Here is a 21,723-nt window from a genome sequence, read left to right as displayed (position 1 = left end):
ACCACTCTGATTCAGAGCCACCTTCCACTTGAGGTAGCCTCGTGACCGTCAGCAGGGGTGTGCTGGGCCTGCCGCTGTTGCCATGGGGAGAGCTCCCACTGCTGTGGCATGTGTGCATGTGTGTGTGTGGTTTTAAACTGCTAATAATCAGGGCTGGGAGTGTAGCTTAATGGTAGGAGGGCTCAGTCTCACACATCCATGATCCTAGCTGCACAGGAGGCTGTGCGGGATTTCAGATTTGAGCCTGTCTCAGAATAAAAAGACCAGGGAACAAAGTTGCCCGGTATATGTGAGCCTCTGGGCATAAGCCCCCAGTACACCAGAACAGGATGTGGAATGTGAGAGAAAAGAAAACAGGAACATGGAGAAAAGACATCCAGGTCTGGGCTGGGCAGCTGGGGAAGAAGAGGGTAGGAGGGTAGCCAGACAAGGTCCAGTCCTCTATCCAGGCTAAGCCCAGCCAGCAGCCACACAGCCAGCAGGGGCCCAGGAGAGCCAGAGTCTTTGGATAGAGTCGTGTCACCCAGGAAACACCCCAGTGAGAAGAGCAGAGGCCCATGGAGGTCAGTTATTGGACAGGGGAGGAAAATGAGAAGGGATTGCCCAAGAAGGTGGCCCAGGACCCAAGGATATCCCACAGGCCTCACTCCCTGCCAAGGAACCTCAGCAGGAGGCATCTGGGAAGGAGGATGCTGGCTGTAGGGCTAAGGCCAAAGCGGTGCCATGAGGTCACGGCAACAGGGCCAACCCAGAAGGCTGCACACACAGCATGCAGGCTCCCTGCGCCCCTGCAGCAGAGTCCCCAAGAAACCACTGCTCCACCCTCTCCCCTTGGGCCTCGGCACTAACCCTGCTGAGTATTATAATCCCTTTTTTAGTCCACCTCACAATCCAGAAAGTTATATTTGTAATTCCATAGGAATGTTAGTGGAATTCTAGCAGGTTAATTCCAATCTGTCACCTCCAAAGCAACCCACAGCAAGAGTTAAGACACCAAGACATATTGAACGTTATGGGCAGCTGCGGGGTACTAAGTGTGACCCAAGTGAGATCTCTCAGAATTTATCATCTCATGAAAGGAGTGGCTCGAGGATAAATGACAATGGGGAAGGTGGGAACCATGTGAGCACGATGCCTGAGCTGGCCAGGCAGAGAGCAAGCACCTCTGCAGGGTACAGGGATATGCAGAAGGGCCTGTCTGCATAACTCAACTGGGACAGTGTATGAGTGAATTTAGGAGGCTGTTGTTTCAGTTTTTGTTATGTAAACTTTTGTGCTCTGGGAAATTTGTAGCCTTTTATTTTAAGGCTCGTATCCAGTTGACATTTCTGGAGCTGACTGGCTCTGCCATCCCGCTGTGTTGAATGCTTTTACAGGAACACACATGTGAGGAAACAGGAAATTATCAGCTGGTTCTAAGGATCACATGTGGGTACCCTAGGGAGCCTTATTTGCATTGTATAAAGCCAATTAAAGATAAAGGGAAGTGCCATAGCCGGCTGTGTACACATCAGACCAGGAAATAGGACTCGCTGAAGCAACTGTTCTACATTCAAGGAGAGCCGTGCTGGCTGTTTCCTACACTTAGGGCACCCTCCCCTGGACTACAGCTCACCACGGGAGTGTCTCCCCAGTGTGACCGGGCCACACACAATCACTACGTAGACCCCTAAAAGTAGCCCCAAATCATCAGATAAGTGTACCACTTGTCCACTGTGGTAGAACGTACAGGGGTGATCAACAGATATGGCGAATGTTTAAAGCATTTCAATTTATTTCAGAATACTGCATTTTCACTGGCTTTAAATAAACATTCCACCACCCTTACCACTTTCTGTTTCTTTGTTTTGTTTTGTTTTTTGCACTGGGGATCGGACTCACAACTTCATGCTTGCCAGGAAGGTGCTTTTGCCACTGAGCTAAATCCCTGGCAATTCTGTTTGGTTTTTGAGGTAGAATGTAAACATTGTATTTTTTGATGTTAGTGCATCTATCTGGACCTCTACATCCTTCTACTATATTAAACATCATATTAAACTTTATTAATCTCTTCCAAACTACAAAACCATCCTGTTTATTACATTCAGAAAAGATTCCCCTGGGGCCAGCTGTTGGTTCCTGTTAATCTCTAGTAGTAAATGGTACCACATATGAAGTGGATAAGGTATGTAGAGATGAACTCCTACAGACTTGTAAGAAAAAGACAAATAGGAGAAAAATAGGCCAGGGGTGCTCAGACACCCAAGGGTGTGAGGAGGGGCCAAGGAGGAGAGAGGAAGCTGCCTCATGGACTCTCCTGCCCAGCCCCAGATTGTGTGTAAGTGTGGGACCTGTAGCTCCTCATGGGTCTGGAGCCTAGGGCCTGGGGCCTGCAGCATGGACTCTTCAGGAGGCTCTGGGAGATGTTTAGGTCAACAGGAGGACACTGCTGAGTGCACCTTGGCTGATTGGGCAGACCTGTGCCCTCCTTGGGACCTGTCCCCAGTCTCTAATCCTGGAGATGCAGAAATGCATTTCTTCCTGCCCTCATGGAAAGCTCACTGACAGATATAATGGAGGATGTGAGTACTGAACTCCTCTCCTATGAATTCCCACAACAGGACCTGAAGCTCCCTGCTACAGAGTATGTTCCTGGCAGTGGGAGAAGGAGCCAGCCCTGCTCAACACAGCCGGTCAGCAGAAACCATGCCATGAGAGGCTCCACGGCCGGGCCCATGCAGGTAAAGTGGTGGCTCAGATGCAGCCTGCTGTGTCGGGGTACACCTGGTTGCAATGGGGCAACTGTCAGTGCTAGGTGTGGTACACACTCGAACATGAGAAGCATAGGAAGCTGAGTGGGACAGGTATTGTGGCATGAATAACTGTCATTGTAGTGTCCCTGGGTGCCTCATTTAGAGTGGGGCAACAAAACCAATGGCATTTGCATCAGGGGAGGGATACAGGCAGCAGCATTGAGCATGCCCACCGCAGCGCTTCCACTCCAAGTGGCTAAGACTCACTTCACCCTTGAACATTCAGCTCGGGCCAGGACCCACTCTTCTGGACACCTCCAATCCCCTACAGCCTGGCCTGTCTCTAAGCTGTGTCGCCAGGGGCAGATGGTAGGAGGAGAAGGAGGTGGCTTTCAAGGATGACTCCGTCCCTTATGCCTGTTACAGAAGCAACACAGAGTTCCCACCTGCAAATCAAGGCATCAGAAAGAAAACCGGGCTCCAAAGCCACCTCAGGCACAAGCAGCCCCTGAGGAAAATGGCCACGAGAGCCTTGGCTCGTCCTCCCTGACCAGCCACTCCCTGCAGGATACCTGGAAGTTGCTAGACCTGAGCTCCAGCCCTTCTGGCCTCCCCTCCCAGAATGACTCCACTCCAGGTAGGAGAGAGTGGCCTGCTGGGCAGCTGCCACAGCAGGTAAAGCGTAGGGACATGTGACAACCCCGCTTGAATGACACCATCAACCATGGGCGTCCTTTCTGCCCCTTGCTCTCTGGAGCTGTAGTTTCAGCCACATGCAGGTCGCATGGGTGCTGCAAGACAGAAACCAGACCAGGCACCTCATCCCTTGGGTACACATTAGAACAGCATCAGCTTCCTCTCTGGAGAGGGAGGGTACACTGTGAGTGGTTCTGCTGAGCTGCCTGAGGCTCTACTCTGTCCCCTAAGTCCCAGGCCAGGACACCCACAGGCTACCACTCTGTCTGCACTGGTGGTCATCGCAACGTTTTCTGGAAAATCTACTCAAAGGACCCATTCAGGGAGCCACAGGGGACAGTGTGCAGCAGCAGGAGTGTACAGGGGAAAAGTTGATTCAAAGCAGCAGCCAGAGATACCACACGTGGACCTGGAGTCCAGCCTGCATCCTACCCAGAGTGCACATTCCGTGGCACATTCTGTGACACACCCTCCTCTCATCTTCTCCACCACCAGGCTGTCAGCGTCTTCCCATTTCTTCCCATCATGGATAAAGAGGTAGTGAGGAGGCCGAACATGCGCCACAGTGCATGCACAGAACATACGTGTGTGAAAATTCTTAGTCAGGTGCTGGGATGCTGGGCGCTGTGGTGAACACCTGGTCCCAGCTCTTGGGAAGCTAAGACAGGAGCATCACTGAGTTCAAGGCCAGCTGAGACAATATTGTGACACACTTTTCGAAAGGAAAAGATCGCCAAGGAGTGTCTGCTTTGTCAAACCATATTGCTTGCTGGGGCTGTAGCCAATGGTAGACGCTAAACCTTGGCTCTGATCCCCAGCACCGAAAAGAACAAAACAAAACAACCCCCCCCACACACACACACACATAAATGTAGCAGCTGTGGTCTAATTGGCCTCCCTGAACCTGCTCTGGTCTATTCCCACAGCCACCTCCTCCAAACCCTCTCCAGCAGGGTCCAATACCTTGCTCACTGCCAGTCTGATAGGTGACATTGTTATGTCTGTTAGCAGATTATGTATCTTTTCATCTTTTTATCTGCCCATTTGCATACAGGGCCATTATGTTTCTTACTCATTTCCAGGGGTAATTCTATATAATGAAATTTAAGTCTTTTCTAAGCCAAAAATTGCAAATGTTTCCCTTAGTTCTGCTTTGGTTTTTACCCCCAGTACTGGGGATTGGACCTAGGACCTGGAGGGTCCTAGGGTAGCACTCTCACAGGGAGCTACACCACCAGCCCATTTTTTTTGTTGTTGTTGTTTCATTTTTTGTTTTTAGGATAGGGTCTCACTGTGTAGCTCAGGCTGCGCCACCACCCCAGCCCACAGCCCAGTTTTTAATCAATGTATTTGAGACTTGAGATATGGTCTTCCCTCAGTTGTGTTGTTGCCTCAGTCTCTTGAGCAGCTGGAACTAGGAACCAAACTTTTACCTTGGGTAGCTATTAAGATGTCCCAGCACCCACTGAAGAGCCCATGTGTCACACTTGTCTGAAAGCGTGCTCCCTGTCACGCTGCTTTCAGGCAGTGTGGGTCTGACTGTGTATGCCCCACTCGCCTCTTTCTGCCCAGCAGCAGCGCTGTGGTATGTGAATTATTATGCTTCATGACCTCCTTCATGTTGGCTGACCTAGGCCCTCCTCTGTACACTTCCTCCTCAGAATCTTCCTACTTGTTCTCATTTACCTATTTTTGGCTTTGGGTTTGGTTTTTGAGCTAGGACCTCATGTAGTTCAGGGTGGTCTCAAACTCCCAGCAATCCTTCTGCCTCACCCTTCTGAGTGCTGGGACCACAGATGCGCACCCGCCTGCCACCTTTATTTTTTCCATACAGTCTCTAGACTCAGCTTGCCTGGTTCTCCAAGCCCCTCGCACCAAAACTCTAGTGTTAGTTTTCCTAGGATTACTACATTTACCTTCTGACTGTTGAAGGACAAAATTACAAAAATTTAAAGATTTACTTTCAGGCTTAGAATCAGGCCACACATCATTCCTTAAAACAAGCTCCAGGGAACTGAGCAGAGGCTGGTTTCACAGAGAAGACACTGAAAAGACCGGACCCTTCCAGTGTTACTTTCCCGGAGGGCAGGAAGGGAGACCACATAAATAACTGCGTCCATGCAAGGGCCAGGCTGCTGCTTCCAAGGAGGGGAGGGGAGGGGAGCTTCAGTGCCCCGCAGAGTGGATCCCGCCCCGCGGGCATCCGGCTGTGGCCTCCCTGGCCCTAGTTCCGGAGGCCCGATGCACAGCTCTGCTCATTGCAGGACACGGATGGTGGAAGGAACGCTATCCTGGGCTTCAGCCCAGCCTGCCAGGCCAGGCGTCGGTTCTGAAGCAAGGGATCATCGCGGGCTGACAGGGGCTCAGCAGCTCTCTCCCGGTCCATCCCGCGCCCAGGTCCGGGTCCCTGTGCTCCACCCTCCTTGGCTGCCCGCAGCCCACGCCGGCCCCTCTGCGGGGAGTTGCTTTGGCGTAGAGCATTTCCTTTCGTTTTGCTCGTTTTTTTTTTTTTATGTTTTCTCGCAGTATTGTATTTCTCCGTTCCCCCTGCTTGACCCACTATACGTGGAGTTGGTGCGGGACGCGAAAAGCAGAACTGGGGTCTTCTGGCTAGCGGACGCACGGGGTGGGTCGCCCACGGCCTCTACGCACGCGCGCACGGACCTAGCGGCTCGTGCCCCGCCCCGCCCCGCCCCGCCCCCTCCCCACCGCCTGCAGCCTTGCAGTGAAGGCGGTGGGGCCGACAGGGCGCAGCATGGGTCGTGAGGTCCCAGATCTTTGAGAAGCCCAGGCAGGAGGATCCAAGTTCCAGGCCAGCCAGGGCAACTTAATGAGCCTGAGCCTCAAAACTTAAAAGCAGAAGAGGCTGGGGAAAGTGCTTTTGTGTAAAGCATCCCGGGTTCAAACCGCAGGGCCACACAGGCCTGGGGAACCGCGCGCCCTCCCTGTCTGCACGCTCACCGCCCACCGCTCTCTGGGATTTTAGCTCTAGGTCTCCATGAAGATGGAGTCTGCAGTCTTGTTTTTCTCTTCCTTATTCCGCTTTCTTTTGGATAATTTCAGGAGGAACAAGAGAGGCACGAAGCCTCCTCAGGTCAGAAACCCACCTTGTGTTCTGGTGAATGTGACCTGAGAAATGCCCATGCTGTGCTGTGGTGGCGCACCTGCCAGCCCAGTATGCGCTGTGCCACTCAGCCGCATCCTTGGCCCTTCTTAGATGGTTTGATACAGTCTCATTATTGTGAGGTCTCACATGTTAATGATTTTTTTTTTTTTTGCTAGCATCTTTTTTATTTATTTATTTTTTGAACCAGGGATCGGACTCAGGACCTCACGCTTGCCAAGCAGGTGCTTGTGCCACTAAGCTACATTCCCTGGCTTGCTAGCGTCTTACTTTGTATTTTCTTTTTTATATATTTTTTCTATTAGGTCATGTTTTCCATTTTCTTTGCCAGTTTTTAAACTACACTCTTTATTTTTATTCTTCTGTTGGTTACTCCAGTGTAAAATATTTTTATTAGCACATATTAATTACACGGAATAGATCGCATTGTGATACTTTCACCAGTGCATATAACACTTCGATATATTTAAAATTTTAAGTCTCATACTGCTTCTCATTAGTCCCACCAATTTTTATTTGTTTGTTTCTGAGACACGGTTTCATGATGTAGCCCAGCTGACTTTAAACTTACAGTGATCCTCCTGCCTCACCCTCCCAAGTGCTAGGATTGCAGGCGTGTGCACCACAGCCTGCTGTACACAGGCTTCTTAAATACATAACATCTGTATTTCTCTTTATTTCCATTGGCATCTTTGGAGTCTGAGCTATTAAGGGCTGGTGGCCGGTAAATAGAAGGATATCTAAGTTTGCTTTGTTTATCCTTTTCACTTTCCAAATGTCTCATTGTAGTTTTTTGGGTAATTTTTTCTTCCATGCTGATTTTTAACAGATGCCGTCATATGGGACACTTTTTAAGGTCTCAGCTGCTCACACTGAAAGCACATGAGCCTGAATATGAGCCTGTGTTTCTGATGAGCCAGTATCCGAGCTCTTAGATGTCACTGTCACAGCCCAAAGCCCAGGTGGGTGAGGGATGTGTCTCGCTGTGCTTGTGTGATGGCAGGAAGGTAGTGTTCCTCACCTGGGAGCTTAGGGGCCCAGCAATACACTGGGCACTGACACCACAGAACTGCTTGGGCTTCATCAAACTGGGTGATGTTGAAATCAGAGTCATAAACTCACAGAACTCAGAAAATAGGTGACAAGGCCCAGGACTCACCCAGGAGAAGGGAGCATGGTGTGTGATCCCCAGCCCGGAAGTCTGCCTGCACCCAGGGTATGAAGGGCACACACAGGCACCCTGCCACACTGTCACCCCAGCCTCTCACCCTACAGGCCAGCTGCAGCCTGGGTGCAGAGTGGGTGTAGGGTAGTAGTGGCAGCAGGGTACCAGGAGGCCGGAGAGCCAGGCCCAGGCTGTGCAGCACAAGAGCAGCTATACAGTGCAGGCAGGGGTCTGGGCCTGAGAGGAACTTCCTGCCTGGTAGAGGTGCCCTGAGCTGGAGCACAGGAGTTTGTTTTATTGTTTACGTTACTTTTTATTGGTCCTTAAATTACGTTTGATACACATGTGTTCTGTGTGCTTTGTGTATATCTTACAACCAAGTTGTAAAGAGGGAAAGAGTGATCAACTGTGTGGAATTCTGCAGGGAAATCAAGTGTTTCCTTCTCAGAAATGATACCTGCATCCTTTTTTATGGTTTTCTTGAAACAAGGTCTTGCTGATCTTGAACTCACAGCCCAGACTGGCCTCCAACCAGCAGAGATACTCTTGTCTCAGCCTCCTGAGTACTGGGATGGCACCTGCACCCTGACAGAGGAGTTTATTCTGGCTCTCAGTTTGTAGAGGTTTCCATCTGTAGTCAGTTGGCCCCAAAGCAGAGGGTTATAGCAGAGTACTGCTTATCCCAGGGCAGCCAGGAAGCAGAAAGAGAAGGGGGATGCTGGGAAAGGAGCTGTAGCATCCTGACCCCATCTCCTGACAGCAGGTCAGCCATGAGCCTTATAATCAAGTCACCTTCCAAATACATGAGGCTTTGGAGGCCATTTTAGATTTAAACTATAGCAGGTCAGGACAGAGACATGATAGATTGGTTTGGTTTGGTTTGGTTTGGTTTTTTGAGACAGCGTCTCACTCTGTAACTCAGGCTGGCCTTGAACTCACTGTGTAGCCCAGTGTGGCCTCGAACTAAAGTGATCCTCCTGTCTCAGCCTTCTGGAGTAACTCCCAGTTTTAGCAAGGTGGAAGTCCCTGGTGTCAATGAAGTGGCAGAGTTGTCAGGTGGAGTGATCTGAGCTGAGAGTGGAATGGGTGACCTATTCAGCAAGCTTTGCTCAGAAAACAGCAGTCAGATGACCTTGGACAGGCCAGCGGAGCCAGAGTGGTGGGAAACCTCTCTCTGTGTAGGAGAAACACAGGAAGTTAGGGCTGCTGCAGAGCGGGGCACAGTGGCTGAGGGGCAGCTGAAACTGTGTGTTTGCTACACTTGCAAGCTGTGTGAGCCTGTGGCAGCCATGTGCACGCTGGCAAAAGATTCCTGGGTTAGAGATGGAGGCCTGTGTCCTGGAGGATGAGTCCCAATGGGAGGAATGCAGGATCTTTCATACAGTCTTGTACTTGGCTTTGAGGGCAAGCACCCCTCCCTTGAAAGACACCCTCAAAAAGTGCTCGTTATAATGTCACATCCCTGTAAACTCAGTACTCTTAAGAGACTGAGGCAGGAGTATCTCAAGTTAGAGTTAGCCCTGGCAACTCAGAGACACATTGAAACCCTGTCTCAAAATAAAATGTCAAAAAGCTAGGTTTGGTGGCACAGGTCTGTAATCCTAGCACTAAGGAAGCTGAGGCAGGAAAATCACTGTGAGTTTAGGCCAGCGTAGGCAATAAAGAGAGTTCAAGGTCAGCCTGAACTATATTATGAGACCTATCTTAAAAAACCACAAAGGTGAGGAAGCTATGTACTGAGTTTAGCCCCCAGTACTGGCAAAGAGACAGAGATATCAGGTAAGAGCACATGAAACCAGGTGACAGGTCCAGCATGATCGGGTCATAGAAACAAAGTCCTGGCAGAGTCCCATCATTGCCTCATCTCCCACAGGACACAAAGCCATGGGCTCTGGGAGGAGGAGGGCTGCAGAAAGACAGCTTGTGAAATACCCTTGGCAAGCGGGCAGAGCTGTGAGAGCAGAGGCAGAGTAGTGGGCAGAGAACAGGAGGGTGGCGCCCATGTATGGGAGCGCCCAGGGTGAGAGGGCGGAGCTGGGCCATGCTGTGTGTGGGGTCTGGCTGCTGGCTGTGGCTGCTGGGAGTCCCAGGCCAGCCAGTGAGGTGGTGTCAGGCCTGAGCTCGCAGTGGCACCTAACAGAGTGGAGCAAAGCAGGCAGTGCATGGCACAAGCTGTGCCCCCACCAGTCTACATGCATGTGGCCACTATTTCAGCAATGAGGCTTTTGCTTGTCCCTGTAAAAGATCTCATCATCCATAGCAGCAGTGATCAGAGCACCCAGTGATGTGAGTTATCCTAGTTTCTTGGGAGGAGCAGTTACTAGGGTTTGACCCTAAGGCCTGCATACCGAGCTATACCCCAATCCCCTTTTTTTTCTTTCTTCCTTTTTTATTATTTTGAGACAGGATCTCACTATGTGATTTAGGCTGGCCATAAATTCACTATGGTAGCCTAGGCTGGACTTAAACTTGTGATGATCTTCCTGTCTCAGCCTCCTAAGGACTGGATTCACAAGCATGTACCATCATACCTAGCCCTTTTTTTCTTCTTCTTTTTTTTTTTTTTTTTGAGACAGGGTCTTACCGAGGTGCTATTGCTCTGGCTGGGCCCAAGATTGCAGATCACCTATCTCAGCCTCCCAGGGTCCTGAAATTATAGGCTTGTTCTACAGAAACTAGCTCATAGAACACCAGGGGACAGAATCTCTGGTCAGGAGGAGGCCCGTGACCTCATTACCCTGACGTAGAGCAGTGTGCAACATGAGGAAGTCCCTGGTCAGTCAGTCTGCAAGCTGTGCTCCATATCCTGGGACAAGGTGTCCTCTGAGTTTTTTTTTTAACTCACTCAAGTGCTGAGATTACAGCTGTGCACCACCATGCCCAGCCCTGCCTTTTTTTTTTTTTTTAATCTTTTTTTTTTAAATATTCAGTGCATTCTGAGTAGCGAACTAGCTACGGCACAGTTGTGAATAGTCAACAGTACCTGAAACAATACTGCCACGGTCAAGTCAGTGGATCCCACCTTCAGTGAGAGCTGAAGAGTGGTGCCCGGTCTGGAGGCTGCTGTGCAGATTCTGTGGCCAGCACCAGTGGCAGTGGGCAAATCTGAGAGTCCGTCCTAGATCCTGTTGCCTCTCCACCTCCATTCAGCCTGTTGAGGGAGACATCTGGACTATGGGGTCTGCAGCTTTGGGGAGCCCCTCAGCAGGAGCACCTGGTTGTTCAGCTGAGCAGAGAAGCACCCACGTGCTGTGAAAAGCGCAGGAGAAATGCGCACTGCCTGGCGGAAGCATCAGATGGGATCAAGGCTGTGGGCCGCTCCTGACTGTGCTCATCTGGTGGGTTCTTGGGGAGTCGAACAGGATTTCTAGGGAAGCCAACAGGGTTTTAAAGTTTACGGCCATAAAATGTATGGGCAGAAGTATTTGGCAAGATGTAACCATCTAGAAATCAATATCAGAAGAAGCAAGAAGGTAGTTTAAAAAAAAAACAGCCCGCGTGACAGCAGAACCTGCTTTTCACGTGGTGGCTTTCTTCTCCCGGAGCCACTTGGCAAAGGCAGGACGTCAGGGACAGCAGGTGGAGGCCCCTTCCCCACCTGTCATCTGTGCCACATCTCATTCCAGGCAGAGGCAGGGACCCAGCACAGCCCATACGGTGTGCAGAAGCAGAACACCGTCTTTGCAAATGGCAGAACGAGAGCTAAGTTTGTATGTAAGGGAAGGCATTGCAGGTGTTTAATTACTTTTTAAATAAATCAGAGGTGCATGTGTAAACCTCACATTGTCTCACCAATGTGAGGAGCTGAAAGAAACAATGTATATGGACAATAGTTAAGACAGTTAAGCTACTGAGTTCTCTGAGTTCACTGAAGAGAAAGATGGGTGCTGGTCCTGTTCTGACAAGTGAATGCAGATTTGGGGAAGACAGTGCAAAATGTATGTACCACTGTTGTCCTCTGATTGTTGTGTTAGATTTTGAAATTTTGTTTTTCTTTTTTTTTTCTCTCTCTCTCTCTCTCTCTTTGAAATAAAATGGATTTGGAAAAAAAAAAAAAAGATAATTACTTTTACCCCCAAAATGATCCAGGCTGAGAGAGGCATATTCCAATCATTCCAGCTACTGAGGGGAAGATAAGAGGGTTTTGTGAGTTCCAAGCCAGCCTGGGCAATTTAGTGAGACCCCATCGCAGAGTAAAATAAGGCCAAGCATGGTAATGCACGGCTGAAACCCTGTGGACACTGTGACGAGAAGATTGCAAGTTTGAACCAAGGCTGGGCAGTTTAGCAACTTAGCAAGATCCTGTCTCAAAGTAAAAATATGACACATAAAAAGAGTTGAAGGCCAGTTGTGGTGGTGCATGCCTATAATCCCAGCACTTAGGAAGCTGAGGCAAAAGGATCACTGCAAGTTTGAGGCCAGCTTGGACTAGATAGTGAATTTAAGGCCTGCCTGAACTGCACAGCCAGATCCTGTCTAAGAAAAAGAGGGGTTGTTGGTGAGGGATGTAGCTCAGTGTGAAGATTCTGGGTTCAATCCCCAGTACTGAAAAAAAATACTATATATATATAGTATTTTTTTTCAGTACTGAGTATATATTTATATATATATATAGTATAAAAATACTATATATATAATTAAATGTAATTTTATATATTAATTATTGTAAATATTATATATAATATATATTATATTATATTATATTTAATTAAAAGGACCAGAGGTATAGCTCAAAGTAAAAGGACAATCTTCAGCAGCTTATGCACCTGAGGGCTGCAAGCCCCAGCCACGGCTACAGGACCTCTTAGAGTAACCAAGACACCAGTCAGAGGTGCCATCGTCTGTGAGTGCAGGTTGTTGGCACCCAGACATCCAGAGCTGGTGTTGGGACTCCAGACACCAGGACTGCCCCCCTGAAGCAAGGGGCTGCCCTGGTCATACCTAATGCCTCCTGGGGGCCCAGGACAAAATGTGCACAGGCCTTAGGAAAGAACAAGCCTCTCCTCTGAGCCTCCTCATCCCTGTCCACTGCAGGCCCTGCCTGGCCTCACCAGGCACCCCGTGAGTACAGTGCGTGTCTGCGCTTCTGTGTGCGTGACCTGCCCACTGCATGTTGCCACAGGCAGCCTGCTTCTGCATCTGTGTGTAGACCTTCAGCTGGTCTCAGCAGTTCACAAGCATCGTGCATCCCATCCTGTCTGTCCCTAGTCACCTGTGCTGGACAGCCCCTGTGAGCATGTTGACCTCGTGGGAATCCGCAGTGGATAATTATCTTGAAGGGAAATAGCTGGGTTAAAGTGTAGGGTAGGCTGTGTTACAGAAGTGTTACCAAATTATCCCCAGGGTTGGCCAAGTGCCCGCAGCTGGCTGTGAGCAGAGGGCACTTCTCTTCCCCCAGCGCTGGCAGCTGGACTTTCCCAATGTTTCCTTACTTTTTGTTTTTGGTCAATCTGCTTTCACAGGTGACTGAGAGAGCTAGAAAGACATGAAAGTGGGTCCTCCGTGACTTCTAAAGCTAAGCCAGGGAAGGAAGCTGCATTCTAAAAGAGAGAGGAAAGTGCTGGAGGGGGCCCTGTGCTGTGCTCCCAGGGGGAGCCTGGGGGCTCTGGGAGGACCACTGGAGTCCAGGTCTGGGGGAACCTGCCTCAGTCCCAGGCCCGCAGAGTTCTAGCTCTGTTTTCTCTAGAAGCAGAAAGACCTGTCTGTTCCCCCCCATGGTTGGAAAGGAGCAGCCAATGGGTATCAGCCTCTCATGGCTGATTACCCGCCTGCCTAGACAGTGCTGCAATCCCATTTTCAAGTGGAAACTGAGGCCACCTGAGACCCTAGCCCCAACCTGCATGCCCCTCCCTGGAGTTCCAGAAGGGACCTGTGGGACACAGCAGGTGTGGGCAGGAGGTCACAGATCCTGGGGCAGGAAGGTCATGGGAAGCTCTGAGGAATGTGGCATCTGCGTGGAGACCAGGCAGCAGAGATGGGCCAAACTTGGCCTGCCCAGCAGCTGCTGTTTCCCGAGGCTGCCACAGGCTGAGTCCTGGCAGGAGGGGAACATGGCTTCTCCCAGAGACTTTTCCTGAACCAGGCAGCTAAGGTCTGGGTTCAGGAAGAAAAGCGGGTCACAGTGTAAATGTTGGATTTTTAAAAACTTGTTCTTTCAAAAATTACATTAAGTTTTCCCTGAAATTTTGAAGTTTTTCCTTTAAAAAGTTTGCACAAAGCCAGGCTTGGTGGAAATGCCTATAATCACAACATCCTGGGAGGCTGAGGCAGCCAAATCCCAACCTCAAGCCCAGCCTGGACAGCATCTGAGACCCTGTCTCACTAAAAACCACAAAGTACAAAGGCCCTGCGGGGTGGGGAGGTTTACATACAGTGTTAAGATAGGGCCCTGTATGCTGCTGGTCTAAAGTTTCTGTAAGAATGGTCTAAAGTCACTGCTTACACAATGAGAACCTTCCTGTGCAGATTCCTGCTGCCGCTTGGCTGCCAGCCTCCTCTTATCTGATGATCCAGGGTTAAAGCAGAACAGCAGAACCACCTCCCACCTGACAGCCTGCTGGAGAGTCCCCTGCCCATGGTTACATGGCCCAGCTCTGTGCTTTAGGCCGCTTCTCAGTGAAGTCAGGGGCTGGCAGGAAAGGACACTGTGGCCTGCAGTGGCAGGTGGGTGGTCAGCCATGAGAGGCTTTGACACCCACAGGGCTGTCCCTTCCTGACCCTGCGGGAGGAAGGAGCAAGCAGATCTCTCTGTTCCCAGGGAAAACAGAGAGCTCTTTATGTTTCCCTTTTAAATATCAGTAGCTAATTAAGTTAAGCCAAGATGTATCGGCAGAGCTGTGAGCAGGCTCCAGACGCTGGTGCTGCGTGGGGTTGTGGCACAGCTTTAAACAGCTGGCATCACCTCGTGGCCCCGTGGACAACTCCTGACAAAAACACAGTGGGGAATGAGAGGTTGCCACCTCACTAGAGCCTGGCAAGGGACTAGCCTGCACAAGTACCCTGGGACTGAGACTCAGAGACATGGCCTCTGTCCCCACATGGGCACTGCACCCTGAGCAGATCTAGAGGCCCAAGTGACAGGCTATGCAGGGACCTGGAATCAAAGTGTGCAACATTAAAAAGCTTTGACTGGAGCTGGGCATGGTGATGCAGGCCTGTCCTCTCAGCACTCTGGGGCTGAAGTAGGAGGGTGAGGCCAGCCTAACCCTCACAGCAAGGCGCTATCTCAAAACAAACTGAAAAAGCCTTTAGCTGTAAAAGGGCAGCAGATGGGCAGGGACTCCGCAGCTGCAGTTAGCTCTTCCCCAGGGTCATGAGTGTGGCGGTTTCTGAACTTTTTTCCTCATGTTGTAGGGGATTTCCTCCCTGTGGAGGCTGTGGATTCAAGGCCATCTCTACCCTGATGTTACAGGCCCTACTGTAAGACTAGGGAGGACCCTAAATTTGAGCCTCGCCTGGAAGACTCAGTGACTTAGATACAATGACACCCTGTCTCATTTCTTTAAAAAAGATGGATGGGTATATAGTTCAATGCAAAAGTCTCAGGTTCAATTCCAAGTAGTGCGATTTCAAAAAAAAAAAAAAAACTAGAAAAAAGGAAAAGACACATTCTATACATTGCTGTTTGTAAGCAGCCACTCAGGTCCTGCTATCCTTTGCTCCCCAAGAAACACTGGAGGCACCCAGGCATGGTGGCACACATCCGGTAATCTCTACTCTGAGAGGCTGCGGCAGGAGGACTGCAAATTCAAGAAAGCCCAGTCTGGGCAATTTAGTGAGACCCTGACTCAGAAAATAAAATAAAGCTAGTTGTGGTGTTACTAGCACTCAGGATGAGGTAAGAGGATCACCATGATTTCAAGGCCAGCCAAAAGTACAGTGAGACTCTTTCTCCTAAGGACAAAACAAACAAACCCAAAAAACTAGGTCACAGGGCAGTTCAGAGGCCCTAAATTCAATCCCAAGTAATGGGGTGGGGAGCCCCAGAATCCCCATCTCTTATTTCCAGGAAGGTCTTGTCCTATCTGATGAGGATCCCAGTTCATTCCCCCAATTCTGGTGGTAGGTATCCCCGTGGGGCCTCCTGGTCCTTTCCCCAGAGGCTGCTTTGAACCAGTAGCATTTGAGACAGTCCTCTGAGACCAAATCTGGAACCGTGCTGGACCCTGAAGGCATAAAAACTTAGCTTGCAGGGGGCTCAGCCCTATTTTCTGCACTCTGCTGGCTGAGCCAGTACCCTCCCAACGAGCATTAGAGGACAAAAGCACCAAGATCCAGGTAAAGCTCTGGACTGGAGCTGGGTGTGAGCCTCAGGCCTGTTCTGGCACCCAGATGGGGGGGGGGGAGAGCAGGCTGGTGTAAAAGATGTGACGAGTATCCCATAGAGAGGTCAATTTCATAAGAAGGGCTGAGGAAAGCAGGAAAGAAAAACAAAGGTTGCCTGGTCTTTCAGGGGCCTTCTGGTTAGGGCTTTCCACAGAGAGACTCCTTCTTCCCTGACAAGATTGAGGCCCAGGAGCTCTGTCACCGTGCAGATTGGAGCCAGTCCCCGCAGGTGTTTGGCTGTTGCCTTGTGACCCTGGTTCCTGGAGGCCCGATGGGCAGCTGTGGTCAGTGTGGGAACCCGGGATGGCAGGAGAGATGCTCTTCTGGGTTTCAGCCCTGGCTACAGGGCTAGGACAGGTGACTCTCCACAGCAGCAGCTGCCTGTGATTTGGCTGAGCCCTAGGAAGTCCCTGCCACTGCCACCTGGGCTCAAGGGACACTTGTGAAACCCCTGTGAGCTCAAGAGAGCAGGGCCATTAGGAATGAGTGAGTGGTGACACATTCTGTGATAAGGAGCAGGTGGCCACCGGATGGGTGGCCTCAAATTGCAGCTTATGCCTCTTGAGATGTTCCAGGTAAGCAAACCTGGAACATCTCATTCATGCTGCTTTTCCAGAGGGCTCCCCTTGGGTCAGGAGCCTGTGCAGGAGGGTAACACGGAGTCCTGATGGCTTCCTTGACGTGAACAGGTAGGGAAAAGCCTCAGGGAAACCTCAAGGAGGGGGAGAGTTGGCCACAATTCAGCAGCTAGGCACAGAGACCCCCTGGCAGCAGCCTTGCATGGGCCAGGACACCCCGTACCCCTGCAGGCACTTGTGTCCTGACTGTGCCCAGGGAAAGACCTTCCTGAGGCTGCAGTGCCTGACTCAAAGCCACCCAGAAGCCGAGTGCTGGGCCCTGATGGTGTACCCTGCCCTGTGCAGGTGAGCGCCTGATACTTCATGAGACCTCCCAGGTCTGCAGCTCTACACCTTTGGGAATGGGACACTGGAGTGGGTCCCCTTCAGCTTTTGAAAGTGTTATGACCGCTCAAAGAAGTCACTTCTGCTGAAGTGACTTTTAAAGCAAAGCAAATACATAAATGATCCAGTCAGTTGGCTTTTCAGTGTTTACTCTAAGGTCTTGGAGTAGCCCACACCCACTTCTACCTCTGCCAATGTGTGGTTATAAGGATCAGGTTTCAGTGTCCCCCATGTACAGAAAACTGGGCCACACGGCCCAGCATCCCCCTACTTGGAAAAGAGCCCCAGGAGTCCACATGGGGCTTCTCTGAGGTTCCTTGTTGGAGTTATTTGCAGTACCAGAGATGTAACCCAGGGCCTTTGCACTGAACTATGTCCCCAATCTTTTTTTTAAATAATTGCTCAGGTTGGGCTCAAACTTGTGATCCTCTTGCCTCAGCCTCCCAGAGTGCTGGATTACAGGCCTGTGCCAGCATTCTTGTTTGAGGAGTTTTCTGAGTTTTTCTTTGCCTCCTTAATACCAACCCATGCTTGTACAGAATAAAACTTCACAGTGAACAGAGCCCAGTGGATACCCCTGCAAGCTCAGCACTTGAAAAGCTAAATTGCAAGGATCACAAGGTCAAGCCTAGCCTGGGCAATTTAGCAAGACCCTGTCTCAAAACTAAAACGTGCTGGGGGTGGGTGGGTGCCTGGGATTTAACTCAGTGGCATAAGCTTCTTCCTGGCAAGCACGAGGTAATGAATTCGACCCCCAGTATCAAAAAAAAAAGGTGTTGGGGATGCAGCTCTATGCAAAGGCCCTAGGTTCAAACCCCAGTATCACTACCATCAAAAGAAAACAGAGTTTACAAGTGGCCATTTTGTTTGGGGTTTTTGTTTGTTTGTTTGATTGATTGGTTTTGTAGGTTAGGTCAGCTTTAAACTTGAGTTCCTTGTGCCTCAGTCTCCCAGTTGCTAGAATCATAGGTGTTTGTCGTGATGTACAGGTGAGACCACTTATGGACTAAGCTCCTGCACTGGCCTCAGCTGACCAAGTGACAAGACACTTCCAAACAGAGCCACTAAGCAGGAAGCCTGCTCGGAATTTGAAGCTTCCCTTCCCTCCCTGAAGGGTTGAGATTAGGGAGATAACAGCCCTGTCACAGGGGCTCAGATAGGCCGGTTGGTTCCCTTGGCAGATAATGAAGTTACCTCTGCCCTGATCCTTTTTGAAAAGTTAACCTAAAGTAACCCGCTATTAACCAATCAGTTCTTTTTCTGTTCTTTTGATTCCCCGTCCCCACCTTACAAGGAAAGTAACTTTGAAATGACGATTTTTGTTGCTTCATTTTTGCTTTTTTTTTTTTTCTTTTTTGCCTTTTGGCCTCTTTTGTCTGTAAAACCAACTCATCTACTGGGTGCATTCCAGCACTCTGCCTGTATTATGGGGTGGCCGGTGGCCAGTTAGGATGGGCAGACTGTACCACGACCTCATCCTTAGCCACGCTGAGCCACACAGACCTGACCACCCCTGCAAGCTTCCCTCAGAAACACGGTGTGCTGGCCAGGACGCAGATCCCACTTGGAGCTTTTGTTTTTGGTTGTTGTGGGGGTTTTTTTGTTGTTGTTTATTTTTTTGAGACAGGGTCTTGCTATGCATTTTAGACTGCCTCAAACTCACTGGAGACCCCAGGCTGGCCTTGAACTCATGGAGAACCTTCTGTCTTCCCCCCAGTACTGGAATTACAGGCGTGTGCCACCAGGCCAGCTCAGTCAATTTAAAGGATTGAAATATGTTTCCTGACTACAGGAAACAGAGGAACTTAATTAGAAATCAGTAAAACAGATTCTAGAAAAGCTTCAAATATTTTCTCAATGAAATGCTTCTAAATAGGCCAGGTGTGGTGGCACACACCTGTATTCTCAGCCTTTGGGAGGCTGAGGCAGGGGAATCACTGCAAGTTCCAAGCCAACCTGTGTTACATAATAAATTCAAGGCCAACCTGAACTACATAGTGAGATCCTGACTCAAAATAAATAAATCAGTAAAAAATAAATCAGTAATCCACACTTCTATGTTAACTGGTCAGAAATATAGTGAATTGAACCCAAAGATTTAAGAATTAAATAAGAAAAATAATACAGGAGAACAATAGATCTGGAATTTGATTCATTAAAAAAAAAGTAATGAAGACTGACACATCCAGCTAGTTCAAAGTAAATATCCAGCTGAAAACCTGCATAGGTAAACCTCAGAATAAGCAGATTTTGAGCCAGATTTGGTAGCATATCAGTAATTGCAGCATTTTATGAGGCCAAAGCAGGCTGTCTTAGCAGAACCCTGTCTCAAAAGTTAGAAAAGGGCTGAACATGCAGCTCAGTATGAAGGCCCTGGTTCAGTCCTCACTAGTCTAGAACAATAATCCCCCAAAACACTGACTCATGGCAGGATAGATGTGCCATGTTCTCATTACCACTCGTGCCAAGCTCAGGATTTTGCAGATCCTGGGCTAACTCTGTGGGTCAAACAGGAGGATGGGGGAGTCGAGTGGAAATCGGAGTGGTTTCCAGGTGCTCCTAGAGCTCCCAGATCGGCAGGCACAGAACTGCTCGGTAGTTATGTAGCGGCTGTAACAAGTGGCTCTGTGGACCAATAGAAACTCAGGCTTCTAACCCAGTCCTTCCAAATGTAGGGTTTACTGGAAACCAGGACTTCAGAGGAAAGAAAAAAACTAGTAATTGTGGATTTTTAATTTCTCGGAACTCAGGAGCTTGGTAGGGAGGAGCCGCCCTCTCTGCTGGGGAGGAGAAGTCCTGGTCCAGTAACTGTGCTGATTTTAATCCTTCCCCATGTGACCAGTCACCCAGCTGTCTCAGATCCTTCCCCTCGCTAGCTGCTGCCCTCATAAACTAAGAAAATAAGAGATTTTCTACCCTGGAACATCAGAAACAAAAGGAGGCCCTTGCTAAGGATCCTATGCAAAAAAGATGGTAGACACCATGCAAGGTGGTATTTAATCCCAGAACTCAGAAGCCTGAGACAGGAGAATGTCTTTTAGTTTGAGACCTGTATAGGTAAACTACATGGTGAATTCAAAGTCAGCCTGCACTGCATAGGGAGACCCTGTCTCAAAAACACAAAAATGCCCAGCGAGTCAGACTGCTGATGGTCAGAAACAGAGCCTATTTCTGACTAAAATGGTCACCTTGCTTAGGCTTTGTAATTCTCTTGCCTCAGCCTCCAGAGTACTGGAATTACAGCTGTATGCCATGACAGCCAGGTTAAAAATGACTTGAGGGATGGGATAAAAAAGCAGATTGCTGGCAATACCTGAACACAAGCAGAAGTGACCAAGCACCAGGAAACTTTCCTGGCAGAAGACAGGCCCACAGGGGCTGCCACCAGACCCACCCAGTGTTCACAGTCTTTAGAGCAGTGATGGCGAAATTTTTAGAGTTTTCGGTGACAACAGACAGCCCACCGAGGCACGTGTGGCATAGGTCTGCCACCAATGCTCTACAAGGAAGGCCAGTTTCTCACAGCAAAATCAGGAGGAGCCAACGCAGGGAAGGCCAGGGCACAGAGAGTGCATGGATACCAGATTCTTGCAGATGCTTGGTATTCCCATGAGTCACCAGAGGCTTCCTAATTATTCTCCTTGGTGGCACTTAGGGACACCTGGGAAGTCATTACTTCAGCGCCTGTCTCCCCAGGAGCCCTAGAAGCTGGGGTTCCCTGGAGAGGGGAGGCGAGAGTCAGTTGCTGCCCTCCTTTCCTGTACAGGCCTGCTCAGTTTGGATTTTCTTTTGTTTTTTGTGCTACTGAGAGTCAAACTCAGGAATGCACTACCACTGGGCTATGACCTCAGCCCCTTTTTTCATTTTTTTAAATTTTGAGAGTCTCAGCTTGAACTTGCAGTTCTCCTGCCTCAGCTTCCAAAAGTGTTGGGATAACAGGCAGGTACCACCTCACCCAGTGTTTTGTTTTCTCAGTAGAGGATCTCCATGTGTAGCCCCTGCTGGTCTCAAACCCTACGTCCTCCTGCCTCAGCCTCTCAAGTAGCTGGGGTTATAGTCATAGCTCACCAAGCCCTGCTAAGGTTTTGTTTGAAGATATGGTCCCTCAACTTTTTTTTTTGTTTGTTTGTTTTTTGTTAACCAGGAATCAAACTCATGACTTTGCACTTGCCAGGCAGATGCTGTGCTGCTGAGCTATGTCCCTGGGTCACAGTCCTCTGCTTAAAAAGAAAAATGTATAGAGCCACCCAGTATGTTTTCTGAATTCTTGAGGCTGTTTAGTATCTGGAGGACTTGGCCAGTACTGTACACTTGGTGCAGAGCTGACGGAGCTGACTTCAGCCAAGGGACGTGGTGGTGGAGGCAGCAGTAGAAACCAGATGTCCCCCACGTGACCTAGACACATTTGGGAGGTGCTTTGTTCCTCTAAATAAAACTTTATTTGTGAAGCAGGCTGCAGGCTGGCTTCGAGTTATCTGGCTGTTTCCAAAATTTCTAAGGCGCTGACTGGAGCGTCACAGCTTCTGTAGAGAAATGCAGTGCCCTGGAGTTTACGGACAGAGCTGCCTGCCCCCCAGGGCCCCTCATTCCTCCTCACTGCGATTCTCTTGCACGCTAAGTGGACAATCATGCTGTCTTCTGTCCGAATTTTCTCTTCCATCCCCTTCTCTTCACACTCCTGTACACTTACAGAATTGCCTGTGCCGTGCTGTCTTGTTT

The 21,723-nt window shown here is 49.6% G+C and overlaps 1 protein-coding gene across 13 annotated transcripts in view; it reads left to right on the top strand.

The window, feature by feature from the left end:
• Window positions 1-21,723, top strand: part of Ccdc57 (coiled-coil domain containing 57) — a 93,267-nt gene that overhangs the window by 63,311 nt on the left and 8,233 nt on the right. For 8 of the 13 annotated variants that reach the window (XR_010045277.1, XR_010045276.1, XR_010045279.1 and 5 more), the window contains 2 exons: window positions 2,601-2,720; window positions 3,159-3,369. Coding sequence is in view for 7 of the 13 variants with exons in the window: in XM_063242376.1 (XP_063098446.1) it covers window positions 2,601-2,720; window positions 3,159-3,369 (331 nt within the window). In the remaining 6 variants the exon portion in view is untranslated. Of the gene's footprint in view, window positions 1-2,600; window positions 2,721-3,158; window positions 3,370-3,923; window positions 4,556-7,381; window positions 7,515-21,723 lie in introns of those variants that run through there. The other 5 variants (XM_063242381.1, XM_063242380.1, XR_010045275.1 and 2 more) reach the window with 4 other exon arrangements.

Source organism: Cavia porcellus, unplaced genomic scaffold, assembly GCF_034190915.1.
Source record: "Cavia porcellus strain 051 isolate PalLab524CR breed Dunkin Hartley unplaced genomic scaffold, mCavPor4.1 scaffold_32, whole genome shotgun sequence".
NCBI lineage: Eukaryota > Metazoa > Chordata > Mammalia > Rodentia > Caviidae > Cavia > Cavia porcellus.
The sequence above is the reverse complement of the archived record's forward strand: the minus strand, read 5'-3'. Positions and strand labels throughout refer to the sequence as shown.